Source organism: Elephantulus edwardii, unplaced genomic scaffold (assembly GCF_000299155.1).
Source record: "Elephantulus edwardii isolate Elephantulus edwardi_28Jun2011 unplaced genomic scaffold, EleEdw1.0 scaffold00002, whole genome shotgun sequence".
Taxonomy (NCBI): Eukaryota; Metazoa; Chordata; class Mammalia; order Macroscelidea; family Macroscelididae; genus Elephantulus; species Elephantulus edwardii.
Window position 1 is genome coordinate 4,067,114 of NW_006399752.1, and position 16,120 is coordinate 4,083,233.

Sequence of the window (16,120 nt, forward strand, 5' to 3'; positions counted from 1 at the left end):
TCTGTTGAGTATTTAAATTCCCCCAAGTTTTAAAACTAAGCAATCTAAAACCTAACACATATTTCTCATATCATTAGAGCCATCTCATAGTATTTTATTTTTATTGGAAAAAATATTTATACTAGTTTATAAGTTTTGGCAAGGTATTTATTTGGTTAATCAAGTAGAGGGAATATTATCCTACAATTGTAAAAAGTACACGTTCCTAGATATTTTTTTGTTTTCCCCAAGAGAAGTATCTCAGTTACATTGCTTCTGTGAGCTGATTCACAGAAAATGCATTAAAATCTTTGTTATAAATAGCTTGTAAAAATGAAATTTAAAAATCTATGGAAACATTCACACAAGAGCACAAAAATACATGTAAAAGGATCTTCAGTGTTGCTCTGTAATAAAGAAGTGACAAAAGTCTCACTGTCCATTTAATAGTGAACTATTAAATAAATTATGGTCCATCCCTATAATATGCAGTAATTTACAAAAGAATGAGGTAATTCTATTTATACTCTTATAGAAAGGTGTTCACTGTTATATATATATATAGTAAAATCGAAAGTCACAGGACAGTAAGAATATTATTAGTCATTCTGTATAAAACTAATGCATATACAGACATATGCGCTCCAACATACACACACTTATCTTTGTAACGGTAGAATATCTGGACAGAAACATACCAAATCCTTGACAGTGGTTTCCCTCTGCAAATAAAGGGTGGGATAAGCAAACAAATTTCTATTTTACAATCAATGTTTCTAAAGGAGTATATAGTAAAGTTAGAATGAAAAAAATATTAAAATGACCAAAATTAGATAGAAAGGTTATTTATTTTCTGTGCACGCATGTTTTTCTAAAGTAGCTTTTAGAATTTACCCCCAAGTTTGCTGTTATAGTTTTACTTTCAATGTTGGCACTACCATATAAATAATCCATTCTATTTTCTTGTTTTTAAGATTTTATGAAGTTTAGTAACAATTACGCTAACCCATCAGCAGGGGAAGACCAAACACATGTCAATTTATAAAGAGAAAAGAATCATACATTAATTAAAAAAAAATCTATGCAATAGAAAGTTGAAACACCTGTGCATTGTGAGGACAGCCTTCACTGTTTGATAACAGACACGGCTTTGTAATAGAAATATCAGGAAGTTTTCAAAATAATATAAAAATACCTCCAAAAGAGAAATTATTTAAAGAAAGGAATAAAAATCCCTGAGTAAGCCAAAGACAACAAATAACAATAAACTAAGAAAATAGATCATTTAGACCAGAGTGCATATTATTTAACCAGTTGGTATATATGTATGTGACACATGTATAGAGATATGGGAATATTTTCTATATTGACCTATGTATAACATACATATTCACTCGATTTAGAAATTTATCATATTCATAAATCACCAAACTAAAGCCTAAGTCCAGGAAAGACATATTTACAAAAATTAAGTACTTTTATGATAGAAATACATGAATCAGACTAGAAAGTCTCATTCTTTCAGTCCTCATATTCGAGCACCAAGTAGAGCCACTCAATACATATTTGCTGAATGAATGGAAGGACAGATGGATGGATGGCATGGAGGAATGCAAGGATGAATCTGTGAAACTACAGCGTCATACTTTCTTATATTATGCTATACTTTAGGAAAATGCTATTTCAGAATTACAGTTAGCACATTCTTTAAGTGGAAATAAGTAGTTCAGAAGTTGTAGTTTATGCTAATTATTATTTAGAAAATAAATGGACATCGGTTGGCACGTAAACTCCATTTGTTATGGACTTCTGAGGTAAAAAAATGATAAAATGTTTTCTTCTACTCTGGAATCCAGCAAAAACAAGCTATCCATATTAAAAAATGCACGTTTTAGTCCGTAACATGTTTCAAATCAGACAACGGTGCTGACACATCCCTGGCACATCAATGGAAGAGAACTAACTTTAAGAATTCAGGAGACAACTCGAAGCTTAAAATGTCTTATGAGTATTTTGGAGTATTTTTTTTTTGTACTGCTAATGAAATTTTGTGAGAAAAACAAAGAAATATCAGTTTAAATACTTGATCTTTTCTTGTTTTTAAAGACTTCCCCGCTTTGGAAAAGCTTCCCGAAAACACTGCCTTCAGATTTTTGTTTCCTGGTCCAAAAACCGTTTCTAGTTTGGATATGCTCATGAAGATGAAAATTTGTTTTCAATTATCTCTCCATAGGAGACACCAACAGATTATCTTGTATTTGAGCAGTAAGTGTAGGAAAAGTCCTTCCAAAAATATTTATTTTTATGAAAATATCCAGGACAAGTTAATAAAAAAGGCAAGAAGGTGAGTGAGAGAAGAGTATAGGGTATTAAATGATGTAAAACAATGACCTAGAGCAGACTTCTCTGTAACTACAACCTGAAAGAAAACCCACAGCAGTATAGAGTTATTTGAAGACTTAAGCACTTGTCCTTATATAAAACTTGTTCTTTGGATTAACTACTTCCACTGCAAAGATTCAGCCATACAGTGAAGCATGCATACCAATATATAAGAAATATGAAAATGCCAAGTGCCCAGGTCTTGGGGAACTGCCTAAGAGCAGCCTACTGAGATTGCTAGCATACAGAGTTTGATGACCCTTGAGTGGCATTGCATAACTTTATGTGTGTATGTGTGACAAAAATAGAGCACAAGAAATAGAAAGGGTCAACATCGAAACAGCCTGTTGTCTGCATTGACTTTAATTCAGTACATTACCAAATTTTGCCCACAAAGGAACAACCAACTTTAAATAGCACTATTAAATTGTGAAAAATAGTGTAGAGGCATAGAACGAGACAAGTACAAGGTTATTGGCCTAGTTTTAACATAGATATTTATATATACACACATTCACACCCCTACACATATCTACTTCAGCAACTCATGATTCTTCTCTTTAGTTCCCTTTTGAGTATTGACATTTTGAGCAACTCTAGCATCTGAAGGATGAGTGAATTATACTGCTTGGGCCACGGATGAAAAGAGGTGTACGTGGTGAACCTTCGTCTTCGGAAAGGTAGCCTTGCTTATAGGTACAGATGAGACTTGAGTTCATATCAAGTATCACAGATGGCATAGGGGGAAGAGGTTCAAGGCTCAAAGACAATCCAAGCATTATTCAGCAAAGATTTGCCCAGAATACTACTGAGGATGACTGGTTCTTAATGAAAATGTTTTCTTCAAAGAATCACGGAGAGGGTAAAAGTTATGACACAGATGCTTATGGTCTATGAAAGTGACAATTTTTTTAAAAAGCAGCGTTCTGTAAAGGGAAAGGGACAGGATGCCATGTGGGGAGTGCACCGTAGCCAGAGGCATCATGGCCTGCAGAGAATCAGGGGGAGACAAGATGGCAAAGGCTCCTCTTAGTGATTTCCAAGGTGTGACTCACACATGAGTGTACCATTCTGCACAGCTCCCACCCGGACCAGTAGAGTTCAGATGAAATCACCTGCAGTTACCAGTGCATACCAGTCCGCGACCGTTTTCTCTGCTTTTTACAAAGGCAATAGACAGGAAATACAAAGGAACCTAAGGGTCAAAAAGAGAAGAAAAGATTAAAACTAATCAGAAAAAGAGGGAATTATAATTTTGGTTATATAGCTTCAATTTCTCATTTTGAAGTGTTTGTAAACTACTGATAATCATTATTTAGCAATACATGAAAGTGGAAAGAGGGAAGCTATCTATGTTAGAATATTTATGTACTGCTATAGAAATGCATCCTTTATGAATTGCTTCCCTTTAGCATTTCTTTCCCCATTTTGAACAAGTCCAGTGATATCAGTTTGAATATGGAATACTGTTTTATATCACAATATCAAACCTTAGATCCAAGTCTTTCTTAATAGCTGCAGTCATATATTTGTACAGTATGATGTACACACTGAAGTGTCAGGCAGTACAGCAAATCAGTTATGAACACTGTTGAGGAATCAAACGTCAGGTTCAGTTTCTAGCTCTCCTACTTAAGAGGTCCGTGGAAGCAGTAATAGTCTCAAATATGTAATGCAGACAATAATGTTATCTGTCTCACAAACTCCAGACTTACTGCAAGAACATATATATCAGCTGCTTTATAAATCTACTTGGTCTATAATGCATTATTTGCAAAATACAAGCTTACACATGAGAACCCTTATTTAGAAAAAAAAAATGCCAGCTACTACATAGAATCATCATCAAAGCAGCCTTTATCTGCAATGTTTAATTAAACATTCTCTAAAGCCAGGCTTCTCAAAGTGTGGTCCTGAAACCAGTACATCAGCATTCCCTGGGAACATTTTAGTAAAGTAAACGCCTGGTCTTAACCCAGGCCTTCCAAATCAGAAACTCTCCATGGGGCCTGGAAATTTGTGTGATAATCAGCACTCCACACGATTCTAGTGCATATGAGAGTGAGAAAACCACTGTTCATAAAATAACATTCTACTCTACCAGTACCCATACAACTACACAAAGCATTGAAACATGATCTGTTTTCAGAGCTCACCAGAGCATGTTCTACATGCATCTAAGATATTGCTTTGTTTGCTTGCTTTGTTTTCAACTAGACCCTAACACCTAAGGTTAGACCACAGCCTCTTTGCTGCTCCAATGTGATTTTTTTTTCATCCCTGAGTAGGCTCCAGTGTGAATTTAAAGTTGTAAAATCTGGTTCTATCTCACTGGACATATTTATTACAACCGGCTACATTAACTTTGGCATTAAAAGAGTGCCCAGTAGTATTTAGTGAGAGACAAAAAGAAACTTATTTGTGGACTGGAAAAGTACTATACAAGTACATTCTACGTGAAACACACGCCTCTGAACTTGTCAGTCATACATAATGCTCACTGCCCATTTAAACCAGTCTTCTTCCTAACAGGTCAAAGTCCATTCCTTGAAAGCAAACAGGAACAAAATCATGTCAGGAGTATTTCTTACCAATTACAACTGCTATGGCCCCAAGTGCCAATCCCACGACTAGGATTAGAGGTGCAACAAATAATTTTCCAGCTGGAAAACAAAAGGCAAAACCATTTAAAGAATCTTAAAAGTAATTTAACAATTCATTTCAGCAGTATTTTTAATTTGAACCACAGTACATGTTATTTTGTAAGTCTGTAACTATTTTTGTTGTTGTTGTTGTTGTTGTTGTTAAGGAAATGTATCAGATGTAGTACGCTAGTGAACCCCTGGACATGCTAATTAAACAATTTCATAAGCAATTTACCCTTTTAACAAAGGAAATTCTATCAGGAACATTCTTTGTGATTTTCTTTCATATCTCTTCCTTGTCAGTTTTCAAGATGTCAAAAAACTAATAAATGAATAACACATTTTGAGTTGGTAGAAAAAAGCCTTATTAGCTCATAAAATGGACAGCTTCTAGGTGCTACAGGGAACTCCTACCCAAGCCCATATCTGAAAAAGTTATTTATTAACTTCATTAATAAAAGGAAAACTGAAAATAGCAACATTTAATACAGTGAAATACTAATAGGACAATCGAATTAAGAAAACAACACCAATAAATATACAGTATATTGGAAGTTATTATAATGACACAATAAAACAAATTTTTAAAAATTATTATTATTATCAAGATTAAACAAAATGTTAAAGAAAACATATAAAATAAGAAGGCTAAATAATAGGAAGCTCTGGTGACCTAATGGTAAGAAGCTTTGCTGCAATCCCAAAGGCACACGGTTTGAGTCCATCAGCTGCTCCATGGGAGAAAGATAGGCAGTCTCATCCCATGTGATTAATTTCCTCTGGAAACCTGACAGAAGGCCAGCTATGGGTCGGTTCTGACTCGACAGTACACAACAACAAAAACAACAGCAAAGCTGATAAAGGATGTCAGATGGCATTAGTCTACATTTTTTCCCTTAAGTTAAAAATTGAGCTGTGGTAAATAATAAACAGCCATCACAGGTCAGCATAGCTAGGAATCTACAGACAGAATTTTACTGGCTTTGAAAAGCACTAGCACATAAAAAGAAGAAAAAAGAAAGGCTTTGAGGAGGCATTGAGTCAACTCTGATTCACAGTGACCATTTGTGCAACAGAATGAAACCGCCCAATCTTGTGTCATCCTCACAACTGATACTGTGTTAAATTCACTGCCACAGCCACTACTTAAAATCTTTTCATTGATAGTAACTGATATTAAGACTCCGAAACCAAAACACCCAACATCTCATCACCGAAGAGTTGAGCGTGACTTCTAGCTGACCCTTGGCTGGAGTTCCAAGGCTGGAAATCATGGAGGAGTTAACTGTCTTCTTCTCCCAGCGAAAGATGTTGTCTTTGAGACACAAGCACCACTCTCTGTACACTAGGCCAGCAGAGCTCCTGGGCATACAGAATTATACTACGCTGGGCAACCAAAATGATGTTCTACGCTGTCAAGTCAGCACCAACTCAGAGCCGACCCTTCAGTGGGTTTTCAGAGGCTGCAAATTGCATGGGAAGAGATTGCTCATCTTTTTCTCAATGTGTATCCACCTGACTTTGGGCTAGCAGCGTAACTCCTGAAATAAAAATATAATAAGAAATTCTGGATGAGCAGAAGAACAAACACTCGACTCATATAACTGATGAAAATGAGCCAGAATATCATGATACATATTAAAGACAGTGATTCTGGGTAATCACTTGTTGTTGTTAAGTACAGTCGAGTCCTTGACGACTCACAGTGACTCAATGAACGGAAGACCTGAACACTTGTATAACTTTCGTCGTTTCTCCACGTTCATAGAGTTTCCAGAGGAAGCCATTTCAGAAGTGTGCCTCTCCTGCTTCTAAGCTTGTTTTAATTGGAGAGCTCCACCAAATACTGTCCACCATGCGTAGCCATTATTTCATTACATAGAAAATAAGTATAATTGGTCTTTTCTGAACAAGTGGTCTTCGGAATCAGATGACTAAAAATATAGAAAAAATAATTTTTCATACCTGAATCTGTATCTAAGATAACACAATGTTTTGTTTTTATCAAAGACATACATAATTCAAGTAATTCTAAATCTCACTGACCAGTCCTTGGGGAGGGACATCATGCTTGGAAGGACGGAGGGGCAGTGCAGGAGAGGAAGATCCAGCATGGCATGGATTGACTTAGTGCCTGGAGAAATGGGATTAGTCTGTTGGAGATGGTAAGATTGGCTCAGGATAGGGCAAGATTCAGAGCTATTGTACATAAGGTTGCTACGAGATGCAGGTGACTCAACGGCACATAACAACAACAACACGTCGTACTGAACAATTACATTTAGTGCCTTCTTAAACTTAGAGTTTAGAATGCACTGGGCTCCATATTTTAAAATCTTGTTTTGCTTCTACACGTGTAGTTCAGTCTGCTAATTCATATTTCCATTTCCAAAATTTATCCATTTCTTTTTAAAACAGTAAAGAGATAGGACTCTAAGCTATCTCCTCCCCTGCCTCAAACATGCTCAAATGCAGGGCACCAGGTGTGTGTTATCTCGCACTGGGAAATGATCAACTTATTTCCATGATGTGAACAGTTTTCAAAGAATGCGGGATTATTTCTGAAACTGTCTTGAGGTAATAAAATCTCTCTCTGAAATTCTTAAAAGCGCTCTGGTGGGCTAGTGGAAGGAGACACACTGACAATCTGAAGGTATGTGGTCAAAACTTCATCACCTGTGTGAGGAAGATGGGCAATCTCCTCCTGTGGGATTTATAGCCTCTGAGAATCGTCTGGAGGGTCAACAGTATAATCTTAGGCCAGAAAGAATTTTTTTTTCAAGCACAATTTTAAAGAGCTGAAATAGATGTCTATCATATGCACATATTATAACTTGTTTAAGTATTCATATATTTTGTCTGTTATTTTTGTATTTTTAAAATTCTCCTTACACATAAACCATCACCAACGTATTCAGATTTATCATGTTTCTAAAGTGCTCATCATATTTCTGTCATAAATCTTTAAACAAGTATTACACATTTCCAACTCATTCAGCGTCCAGACTATGACAATCTAGCACTGAGAATAAACTTAACAAAATATTTGACAGACCACAGTCCAAACTAATCTCATTTTAGTTCACTGTCCTTTGATTATTAACATCAGTAAGCAATTTAAGATATGCCTATTTCCTATTTATACTTCTTCATTTGTTTTCTGCATTCTTTTTTTCTGGAGTAAGGAAGAAGGAAAAAAAGAATTCTATTGTTTTCACGCATATAAATGATTTTCCACCTAGAAATCCGTGATATCCTTCACTCATTTATTGCCATCCAGTCAGAATCAACTCATAACTGACCCTCCATCAGTTCCCGAAGTTGTACATCACGTGAGAGGAGACTGTCCATCTTTCTCCTATTGGTCGATGTGAAGCCTGCAGAGAGGCTTGGCCTTTATGCTTGCAGCACACCTCCCTAGAGAGTGTGCCACGAGAGTATTTTCTTTAATACTCAGAACTCATATATAGCTTGCAGTCAAGTCAGTTCTGACTGAGAGTGACACTCCCTCAGGTTTCTGAGGCTGTAAATCACCATGGGAGGGGGCTGCCCATCTTTCTTCCATTTGAACCACTCGAGACATGTAGCCTTTGGACTAACAGTGGGACCCTCTATCGACTACATCAGCAGAGTTCCCTTCTTTAAACTGATATGGTTTCATTCAATACTTTCCAATTTTGCATGTAATAGTATGAGAGTGTGAAAGATTTCCCCAGCGGCTTTTACTTCCAATATGACTTAGTATAATTTGTTTATTCAATACAAGGGATGTGCTCTTTGGTTTTGGTGGCTAAGCATCCCCCAGTCTCTGTGAGGTCTTCCTCTCTAGCTGCAGAAACTTATAATCACTAGAGAGGCACATAGCCACACGGAATGCAGATCATGCTTCCCAGTTATGAGAGAAATACTGTCCCCTTTTCTGCCTCTGTCCAAGGACAACTGGAAGCTCTGGCCTAAGGATGAGGGAGTAAAATGAATTACAAAGGTTTGAGAAGGAGGGCTTTGCTATAATCCATCTTCTTCTGCATTATACGGCATCGAGGACACAATTGTGGGTTATTAAGACGACCCCTTTCCCATTTTTAGTGCAGATAGGAAAGGTGAACTATTACACTTGAGGCTATAGTAAAAAAGTAGTTAAAGACATGTATGCTGGAGGTGGAAACGGTATGTATCAAGGAAAACTTTATATGAACAACTGCTCATATGCTTGTCCTGGTCTCGTTGAACGTAATATAGGCATGCATGGAAAAGAAACAAGTCAAAAAGAAAACCATTTACATAAAGGTGACCATAAGTCTTTTAAATAAAAACAGAAAAGAGTACACAGAGAAAAGATTTCTCTACTGACAATTTCGATGGAATTTCCAGTCTATAGTCTGCCAAATAATGCAACCTCATTTTATGACATGATAGGATTCTAGAAGTATCTGTCTCAATTAGTGAGAGGAACCAAAGGAAATGCGTCCATAATAATTTAGGCAAATATGGCATGAAAAAACTTGATTTATTAAAATATTCCTAAATGGACAAGAAAAAAAATAACTAGACTAAACAAAGATTCTACAAAATAAAATATGTAAGGAAATATCTTGCCACAACAAGTCCAAAATGGCCTTGAAAGTTCGAAAGAGAAGGACTCATGGTGCAGAAAATACAAGATTTCGTGTTTTGGAGTTTCTCTCTGTATTTATGTTGCTTTTGTTAGAGTTGAATATGCCTTAATAGCAACCTTAGGAACAGCTGGAAACTGTGCCCTAACCTGAAGCGTTCCCACACTCAAGCATAGTGTGTAGTCACTGTATCAGTCTGTAAATATAGACTATATACTCAATTTTTAACACATTGTATTATAATAGTAATGTTATAAATAAGTAAATATTGATTATAAAATTAGGTATCATGCAAGCAAAGAAACAGAAATATTTTAAAAAAATTAAAAACAGTCTTGACTATATAAAATGCTGCTGATTGTGGAAATTTTATAAACTGCTTTATAAAGTGTATGTTCCACCTCTTACCTGACACAAATATATCATGAAACTATGTTGTTGTTGTTGATTGCTGTCAAGTTGTGGATGACTCATAGCAACCCTTTGAAAGGTCTGAAGCCTTCCTATAACTATCGTCATTTATCAAAGTTCATAGGTTTCCAGAGGCATGTTGCTTAGGAAGTAGATACCACTCCGGCTTTCAGACCAGTCTTAAACTGGAAGCTCCACTAAACACTGTCCCTCATGGGTAACCGTTATGGCATTTGACACCCCAGTGGCAGAAGATTCAGCAAACCCAGGTTACCTCAGTACAGCATATTGACAGAAGAGTGCTGTACCACTTAAAAGAATGTTCCTCCAAAAGAAAGTTAACAACAGACTTTTAAATACAAAGGCCTTCCTCGAGGTCTTGTTGACTCTAAACAAGGGGCTTAAATATAAAACAACTAATACAATATGCTCTTATTGTTATGTACTGCTTCTAATTAGTCAAGTCATGATAGGATAGGATGTTTCATAACACTAAAAAATGGTGGGTTGATAAGGACAGAGATTTTCTTTAAGTAATTGGACAAAAATAAATGGAGGATAAAAAGGTTGAAGATATAAAAAAATATTGTATATCAATGGCAAAAGATGGTAACACCCCAATGTGGTGGCACCAGGCTAGGGCAGTTAGATTACAAGCAGAGATCTGTACTTAAGTTTGTATATTTGAGTTCACATGTAGATGGGTAATGCACTATAAGGAAAGAGCTCAGGAGAAGGCATAAAAGAGTCAACCCAGAAACAGAATTACATTTAGGTGTTTAAAATCACATCTGCATGTTAGGAGGACATTTGATATTCATCCCATTACCTGTCAGATGTTAATTATTAATAAAGTAGAAGAACATATACCAGGACCTATCAGTAACATAAATATAGTGGAATTCCATTATCAGAGCCCTAAAACATATGATTATATTGGCTTTTCAGGCTTTCCCTTATGTTGTATGTGTTTATGCAAAAATGAATGTGACATCCCTTGTCAAGTGGGTTACAATTGTGTTTCAAAGATTTAAGATTAATGACGTCTTATTTTTACAGATGAAAATAAGGCAGATATCATGCTGGAGATCATTTGTTGCAGATATCATTTTAAAAATACATAAATGACAACTATACACATGGACTTCACCTGCTGGGCTACACAAGAACCAGACTGACTACACCTGTGGAGAGAGTCCATGAAGAATCTTCTTATCAGCAGTCCCAACAAAGCCAGGGGCTGACTGTAGGACAGACCATCAACAACTCATAAGCAAGTTCAAATTGAAGCTGAAGAAAATAAAAATTAGTCTCCAAGAATCAAAATATTACCTTGAATTTAAAAGCTATCCCAGGTGAATTTTAAAACCTTCTCAAGAATAGATTTGATGCAATAATTAGAGAAGACCAGATGAGTTGTGGGATGACATCAAAGATCTCATCCATAAAGAAATTAAAAGGTCATCACAAAGACAGTAGAGGAAGAAAAGACCGAAATAGCTATCAAAAGAGACTCAGGAACTTGTACTAGAATGTAGAGAGACCAAAACAAAAGGAAGAAATGCTGAAGTAAGATAACTGAACAGATGTTCTCAGAAGGCAGTTTGAGAAGACATGCAAAATATAATGATATGTGCAATTAGTTGGAATTAGAAAACAAAAGCAGGAACACACTCAGCATTTCTCAAGCTAAAAGTACTGAAGAACAAATTCAGACCTCAACTTGCGATACTGAAGAATTCTGTGGGCAAACCCTCTGGTGGCTTAATGGCAAGAAGCTGCCTTGCAATTCTGAAGGCACGTGTTTGGAGGCCACCAGCTGCTCTGTGAGAGAAGGCTGGGCAATCTCCTCCCATGTGACTATTTCTAAAAACCTGCTACAGGGTCAGCTGTGGTAGGTTTCAACTCTATGGTACTCAACATCAACAACAACAACAACAAACTGCTAAATGATACAAGAATCAACAAAAGAAGATGAAAGGAGTACTATTAAAAGAATTAGTTAAAAAAAGATTAGACTAAAAGAAGAGAATCATGTCAGGAAGTAGCATATGATCTAGAACCAATGGTAATAAAAGCAGATGTCCAAATTGCACTGGAGACATTGGCAAAAAATAAGGCCCTGAAATCGATGGAATATGAGTTGAGGTGTTCCGGGACACAGATGCAGCCCTAAATGTGCTCACCAGTCTATGGCCAAGGAGTTTAGAAGATAGCAGCTGATCAATTGACTGAAAAGATCCATATCTGTTCCTACTCCAAAGAAAAAGGTGATCCAACATAACGTGGAAATTATCCAACGATATCAATACTATTACATGCAAGTAAAAGGCTTACTGAAGGTTGTTAAAAAATGGCTTGAACTGTATTCAAAGGGAATTCTAGAAATGCAAACTCGCTTTAGAAGAGGCTGTAACCTATGAGGTATCAGTGCTCATGTCAGATGAATCTTGGCTGAAAGTAGAGAGTACCGGAAAGATGTTTATTTGTATCTTCTTGATTGTGAAAAAACATTTAACTGTGTGGATCACAGAAGATGAAGGCTAACATTGAGAAAAATGAAAATTGCAGAATATTTAACTGCATTCTTGTAAAACAGAAAGCAGATTAAAAAGCAGTTGTCCAAACAGAACAAAAAGATAACACATAGTTTAAAATCAGGAAAGGTGTATGTCCAGGTTGTATCATTTCTCCATACCTATTCCATCTGTGTGCTGAACAAGTAATTGAAGAAGTTGGAGGATATGAAGAAAAAGAATGTGGCTTCAATATTGGAGAAAGACTCCCCAACAAGCTGCTTTATGCAGAAAACAGAACCTTGTTTGCAGAAAATGAAGATCTGAAGTACTTACTGAGGGAGATAAGCCTTTCCTACGTTTCACCTCTTAACGTAAACAAAGAAACAAATCCCAACAACAACAGTAAAGTTCATCAGAGCAGCAAACAATAAACGGTGGTGAGGTTGTGGAGAGACTGGAACCCCTATTTGCTGCTAGTGGGGGTGTAAAATGGTTCAAGCACTATGGAAGACGGTTTGGCACTTTCTCAAATAGTTGGAAAAAGAAATACCATTTGACCCAGAAATGCCTCTGGGAATATACCCTAAGGAAACTACAGGCACCATCCAAACAGATATATGCACACCCATGTTTACTGCTGTGTTACAATAGCAAAGAAATGAAAGCAACCCAAGTGGCCATCAACAAATGAATAGATAGAAAAACTATGGTGTGCATATTCATGCAAAGGAATACTACACAGAATTGAAAAACAATGAACCTGTAGAACATTACACAACATGGATAACCCCTGGAGTACACTATGCTGAGTGAAATATGTCAGTTACAAAAAGACAATGCTCTTCCACTGTTATAAAGCAGGTCTGACACGGGGAGTTGGGAGCAGAACAGGATAAGAGTGGATAGTTAATGACAATTGCACTGGAGTAAAAGAAGGAAAGAATTGTTTAAAAGGAATATATGATTAGGCATTAAATGTAAAAAACCAGCTCAGAATAAGACATACACTGCAAAGAGGAATGGGGGAAGAGGGGAGGGAGGTAATTGTGAAAAATGAATGAATATTTTTTTAAAAAGTGAACTGGGGGAGGGGAGAGGGAGGATGAGGGGAGTATAAAGAAGAGGGGTTAAAATGTGTAACAATGAATGAATGAAAATCTAACTTTTCTGTAAACTTTCATTAAAATCACAATTAAAATAAAAATTTTTATTTTAAAAAAGAAAACAAGAATCTTCACTATTAGGCCAATGGAACATCATAATACATGGAGACAAGACTGAAATTGTCAACAATTTCTTTTTACTTGGATCCACAATCAGCACTCATGTTAGTAGAAGCCAAGAAATCAAGAGTTCTACTGTCATAGAGAAATCTGCTGTCCGGAACCTTCGCAAATGCCATTTTAAAGACTTATGTTTAATGTAGTTTTTTTTACCTGATGCAAGCCACAGTATTTTCAACTGCTTCTTATGCACCTCAGGTGGACAGTGAATAAAGGAAATGAAAGAAGAATCAATGCCTTCGAACAGCGGTGTAGAGAAGAGGACTGAATCACCAGGGGCTTCCAAGAAAACAAACAATTCTGTTTTGGAGGAAGTGCATCCATCCAGAGGCAAGGATGGAAAAAATTCATGTCACAAACTTTAGGCATTTTATCAATAGGAACCAGTCCTTGGAAGAAAGACATCATGCTGGGAAAATACAGGGTCAGTGAAGGACAGGAAGACCCTCAGTGAGACGGACATATCAGTGAGGTTGACTATAACAAAGTGATTGAGCATGATGGGGACCGTGAATGTCACAGGACAGGGCAAAGTTCCGATTCATTGTTTACACGGTCGCGGTAAGTCGTGACTGACTCGAGAACATCTCAAAACAACAAGAATCAATATTTTGTTTTTTCAAAGTACAAAATGTGCTTGCTTATAAAAGTGGTGTCTTATAATAAATTTAAATTTTTAATTTTGATCTCATCTTTTGGAAAAGTTCTTACCTGGCACATAGCAAGTGCTCAGAATTTCCATGGTCATTACATTTCTAAGTTCTATTATGACTCATAATTTCCAGTGGGAGATTCCTATATGCCATATCAGATACTCACCACAGACTGACCCTCGAACTAATCTCCTTAAATGAGGTCTCTCTGGGAGGTAGCGATATTTGCATCCAAATATACTGAGGTTTGATGTGTGGTCTCCAAAGAAACGGAGCTGGCGGTATCTCTCCCCACATCGGTAACAAAAGTTAGTGTTACACTGTGAACAAGTCATATGGTCACACCCTTCAGTCCTCTGGATGTGGATCTGTATCAACAAAAAAAGGGAAAAGAAGGAAATGTTATAAAAACTTTAAAAAGTAAAATCAGGCTAATTTTATAGAATAACAAGTTTCACCAGGCAAATTTTATCATATAACAAGTTTTACCAAAATAAAATCCTTTTGAACATTCTTGAAGCTTGCCAATTTGCTTGCTTGTAATAAAACTTTTTAGTATTCTTTCTGCATAATACACTTGCATGTAGTCAAATCTGGAAAACATCTTAGGTACTCAAGCCTTTGGCTTATTTTGAAGAATATGCAAACAAATCAATCCCAAAGAAAATTTATCTTTCACACACATCTCCAACTCTGGATAGGAAGCAATTGAAAATGTTGTGAAGGTAAACACTGATAGTGTTATGACCAAGAATAATAAGTTGACTTTAGAAATTAAAAGATGAAGAACATTCTTCCATGAAAGGAATGATTATCTAAAATTTTTATGAATAAAATAAAAAGAAAAATAAATCCTTCTTTTTGCAGAAGGGAACAATGACATCAGTAAGTGCACTGAAATATTACTTTAATCTCCAAAATAATATGATTTGTAAATATGTATAAAAGGCTATACAGTACTATCAATGCAATTAAACACAACTCTCTATTATGGTAGTAAAATTGTATGTAAATACATTTTCACTTATATATACAACAAAGATTATATTCTTGGATCATCCACCATATACCCAATGTGGTGGCCAGTGTCACCAACACCAAGTTCATGTTATAATTAGAAAACTATTTGTTAGGATATAATTGGATCCTGGCTTTGGAATCTTCATGGGCACTGTATATCAATTCATCCACTCCCTGCTACAGAGTCAGTGTTGACTCGTAACTGACCCTCTATCGCGTTTCTGAACCTTTAAAAGACATAGAAGGAGAATGACCACCTTGCTCGCTTTGTTGTTGGTATTAGGTGCTATCAAGTTGAGTACGACCCACAGCGACCCTATGAACAACAGATCTGAACCCTGTTTTATCCTGTGTAGTCCTCATACTTGTTGACACACTAGCACCCACTATGTCAGTACACCTGGTTGAGGGTCTTCTCTCTTTCACCAACCATCCACCTTTCCAAGCATGATGTCCTTTCCAATGAACAGCCTCTCCTAGCAACACAACATATCCCAGTAGTAAATGAGATGAAACTTTATCATCTTTGTCTCCAAGGAGCACTCTGGCTTCTTTTTCTTCACAGCAAATGTTATTGTTGTTGTTATGTGCCGTTGAGTCGCTTGCTACTCATAG

At 36.4% G+C, this 16,120-nt stretch overlaps 1 protein-coding gene across 1 annotated transcript in view; it reads right to left on the bottom strand.

Annotated features, from left to right (window-relative positions):
* Positions 1–3,482: 3,482 nt before the first annotated feature.
* Positions 3,483–16,120, bottom strand: part of RNF217 (ring finger protein 217) — a 167,655-nt gene continuing 155,017 nt past the window's right edge. The window contains exons 6-8 of the mRNA XM_006879142.1: positions 14,652–14,853; positions 4,953–5,024; positions 3,483–3,556 (exon numbers count right to left, since the gene is read on the bottom strand). Of these exons, the coding sequence (XP_006879204.1) occupies positions 3,483–3,556; positions 4,953–5,024; positions 14,652–14,853 (348 nt within the window). The remainder of the gene's footprint in view (positions 3,557–4,952; positions 5,025–14,651; positions 14,854–16,120) is intronic.